The sequence below is a fragment of the Salpingoeca rosetta genome, assembly GCF_000188695.1.
Source record: "Salpingoeca rosetta unplaced genomic scaffold supercont1.43, whole genome shotgun sequence".
Taxonomy (NCBI): Eukaryota; class Choanoflagellata; order Craspedida; family Salpingoecidae; genus Salpingoeca; species Salpingoeca rosetta.
Window position 1 is genome coordinate 305,718 of NW_004754891.1, and position 3,678 is coordinate 309,395.

Sequence of the window (3,678 nt, forward strand, 5' to 3'; positions counted from 1 at the left end):
ACACACACACACACACACACACACACACACACACACACACACACACACACACACACACACACCGCACCATGGCGTACAGGGACTCACAGGAGAGCAGCGGCTCTTCGTCCGAGGAGGTTGGTTACATGCACACACGTGTTGTGTTTGTGTGTGTTCGACGTGCACAGCCGGCCGGCTGGCTGGCTGGGTTGCCGGTGTGTTTTCGACAACGCGGACGTGTGTACGCGCCCTGTCAACCATCGTCACCATCACCATCACTATCACGACGACACTGCCACCATCCTCATATCGTGCATGTGTGCGTGTGTGCGGGCATGTGCTTTGTGCAGATCTCGTGGATCTCCTGGTTCTGCAGCTTGCGTGGGAATGAGTTCTTCTGCGAGGTTGAGGAGAGCTTCATCCAGGACAAATTCAACTTGACAGGACTGTCCGAGATGGTGCCACACTACAGGTGAGCTTGCATGCACGTGCATGGTGCAGCAAACTTGCTCTGGCAACATTCGACCGCTATTTGTCCGCGCCACCAGTACCGCCACGTTGTTCTTCTTCTCCTTCGTCACGTCATCTCATTGACTGTTGTGTTGGCTGGGGCTGGTCGTTCAGACACGCGCTGGACATGATTCTTGACTTTGAGCATGAAGATGAGCTGCCGGAGGAACAGGTGTGTGTGTGTGTGTGTTTTCGTGCGCGCGCGCGTGTGTGTGTACAGATGTTTGTTTGTGTGTGTGTGTGTGTGTGTGTGTGTGTGTGTGTGTGTGTGTGTGTGTGTGTGTGTGTGTGTGTGTGTGTGTGCACATTTGGTACCTGTCGACGTACTTCGATACGTCGGTGTGAGCGTGTCGATGTTTGTGTGCTTGAAATATTTGGCTTCGACATGCTGCATCGCCGCCGCTGCATCCATCACCATGCACACCTGTTCAACAACAACAACAACAACAACAACAACAACAACAACAACAACAATAACAACAACAACAACAACAACAACAACAACAACAACAACAACAACAACAACAACAACAACAACAACAACAACAACAACAACAACAACAACAACACAAACCACCTTGCTCACACGTGCCCTCGCTTCCTGGGCGTGCGTGTGTCCCTTGCCATCAGATGCAAGACGTGGAGCAGGCTGCGGAGGTGCTGTACGGGCTGATCCACGCCCGCTTCATCTTGACAAACAGGGGTCTGCAGAAGATGCTCGACAAGTACCTGGTGGGTTGTCAATGGCGCCGGCTGCAAGGATGGAGCAGGGCGTTGGGAGGTGGGGGTGAGAGGCGGTCGATGAGATGATGAGAAACGGGCAGCAGCACCAGCAGCAGCACCAGCAGCAGCACCAGCAGCAGTGAGAAGACACAGTCGCAGTGGTAGTCGCGGTGGTAGTTGCAGCTGTGGCTGTGGCAGCAAATGGAATGAAGCACGCACACACACACACACATGTGCGCGCCCTTGGTCATTCTCATTGGCATATTCCCACATGCCACTTGACTGCCTCGACTCATCATTATGCATCATGCTGCCTTGTGTACGTGGTTGTTTTGTTGAGTAGTCTGGCGACTTTGGAAACTGCCCTCGTGTCCTGTGTGACGGCCAAACGGTACTGCTGTGTACGCACGTGTGCACGTATGTGCTCGTTTGTGCTCGTTTGTGTGCGTGTATGTTCACATCTGACTGCCTCTCTCCGCGCTCCGCTCTCAACGCCGGTCAATCCCATCTTGAAAGTCATCCACGCCCGCACTGCCGCCACCAAGCCCGTCCACACTCGCGCCCCAAAACAAAACAACAATCCATCTTCACCTTTGCGATGCTCATATGTGCATGTCGGCATGTTGCAGGTTCTTCCTGTTGGCTTGTCTGACTGCCCTGGCGAGGCCACCGTGAAACTCTTCTGCCCGCGCTGTAACGACGTCTACGCTCCACGGGTGAGCGGCCGCCACCAGCTGCTGCTCCACTGCGTCCTCTGCTGGCTGCGCATGTGCTCATCCGTACTCGTGTGACTAACCCAACATGCTTTTGTGGTTGAATGCGTGCATGTGTGTGTTGTGTTGTATTTCACGCGTGTACGTGTTATGTTTGGTTTATGTGTGTGTGTGTGTGTGTGTGTGTGTGCTGTCAGTCGTCGCGTCATCAGCACACGGATGGCGTGTACTTTGGTACATCGTTCCCGCACATGCTCTTCGCCGTCAACCCGGAATTCCGCCCGCCACAGGTCCGTCAGCTGCTGCTGATAATGATGATGGTGTTGTTTGTTTCGTGGTGACACTGCTGCATTCTGATGATGGCGCATTTTATTGTGATGACTGCGTGCAGACGCTCGCGAGTGGTGGCATGAATGGCCCAAAGCTCACATACACACACACACACACACACACACACACACACACACACACACACACACACACACACACACACACACACACACACACACACACACACACACACAAACGCATCCACACACACACACATACACACATTCACACGCACGCACACAAAACACACACGTTTCTACACATACACGCACGGGTTTCACAATGCGCCACACGTGTGCCTCCCCCGCGTCCGCCGTGGTGTTTGTTTGTGAGCAGCAAGACCCTCTGCCGAGGTACGAGCCGCGCATCTACGGCTTCAAGCTGCACCCGACGGCATACAAGCGCATGCACGACCGCCGCGAGCAGGAGCGCAACATGGAGCAGCGTGTCCGCCCGCGCAAGCACTAGCTCTCACCCCTCCCACGCCGCCGCTGTGCTTGATGTCTCGGGGGCACTTGGTATTGTGATTATCGTCTGTCGTCGTCGTCGTTGTTGTTGTTGGTGTGGTGACTACCCATGACACGCGCTGTTGTGGTGTTGTGTGGCTTGCCGGCGTGCCCTGTTGCGACTGGTCGGCGGTGATGCATGTGGTGACGCGTGTGGTGTTGCACTTCCATTCCCACCAGCCTAGCGCCCTTTACCCTCCCTCACTCGTTCTGCATTTGCTGGCTGGCTTGGCGACGCTGTGCACTTGAATTGGATGTGCGATTTCTCGAGCTTCACTTCTTTGTTGTCCATCCCTTTTCCTCCTCTTGCTTGTCATGTCAATGCTGTATGTGTGTTTGTGTGTGCGTGTGTGTTTGATCATATTCGTGTATCACGGTGTTAGGTGTGTTTCTATGCACCCGTCACCTCCTCTGTGCTTGCTCGGCTGTCTGCCCACCGTGTGCTCGTGATGTTGCTTGCAAGCATGCGTCAGATGCGGGGGCGGGGGCTCACTGCCGGCTGTTCTGCTGGTGCACGCAGCAAGCCTGACACTACAACTTGAACCCAAAACGTTGAAGCAAATGTTGAAGTGGGGGCTTTGCTGAAGCAGACGCACCCCAAGGTGTCAGAAAGCAACACAGTGATGACAGACACGTTCGCCTTAGGGTGAGGGGAAGGGAAATAACGGCCCTGGTGTGTTGTGATGTGAATAACAAGAAGCGGATCCACGAATGTGTGTGTGTGTGTGTGTGTGTGTGTGTGTGTGTGTGTGTGTGTGTGTCATGCGTCTTGCTTGTAGATTCGCCAGGCATCAAAGGAGAGCTTTTGGTGGAGGGCGCCAGACAAGATGATTTCTGATGGCAAGAACCACAGCGTTTCAACCAAGTGTGAGAAATGGCATGTGAACAAAATTGTATGATATATGCACGCAGGGACA

At 54.0% G+C, this 3,678-nt stretch overlaps 2 protein-coding genes across 2 annotated transcripts in view; one reads left to right on the forward strand and one right to left on the reverse strand.

Annotated features, from left to right (window-relative positions):
• PTSG_11350 (casein kinase II beta subunit) lies at window positions 1-3,315 on the forward strand. The gene is made up of 8 exons (XM_004987653.1): window positions 1-116; window positions 330-451; window positions 604-661; window positions 1,120-1,221; window positions 1,556-1,603; window positions 1,842-1,928; window positions 2,123-2,215; window positions 2,592-3,315. Exons 1-8 carry the CDS (start codon window positions 69-71, stop codon window positions 2,721-2,723), a joined length of 690 nt encoding a protein of 229 aa, XP_004987710.1. The 5' UTR covers window positions 1-68; the 3' UTR covers window positions 2,724-3,315.
• A 206-nt stretch (window positions 3,316-3,521) lies between these two features.
• PTSG_11351 (uncharacterized protein) overlaps window positions 3,522-3,678 on the reverse strand; it is a gene marked incomplete at its 3' end in the record, with an annotated part of 4,972 nt that continues 4,815 nt past the window's right edge. Inside the window, exon 14 of the mRNA XM_004987654.1 lies at window positions 3,522-3,595. Within this exon, the coding sequence (XP_004987711.1) occupies window positions 3,522-3,595 (74 nt within the window). The remainder of the gene's footprint in view (window positions 3,596-3,678) is intronic.

Coding starts and splice junctions, on each gene's coding strand:
- PTSG_11350 (XM_004987653.1), top strand. CDS start 69: ATGGCGTACAGGGACTCACAGGAGAGCAGCGGCTCTTCGTCCGAGGAG. Junction 452..603: donor GAGATGGTGCCACACTACAG/GTGAGCTTGCAT, acceptor CTGGTCGTTCAG/ACACGCGCTGGACATGATTC. Junction 2,216..2,591: donor CGGAATTCCGCCCGCCACAG/GTCCGTCAGCTG, acceptor GTTTGTGAGCAG/CAAGACCCTCTGCCGAGGTA.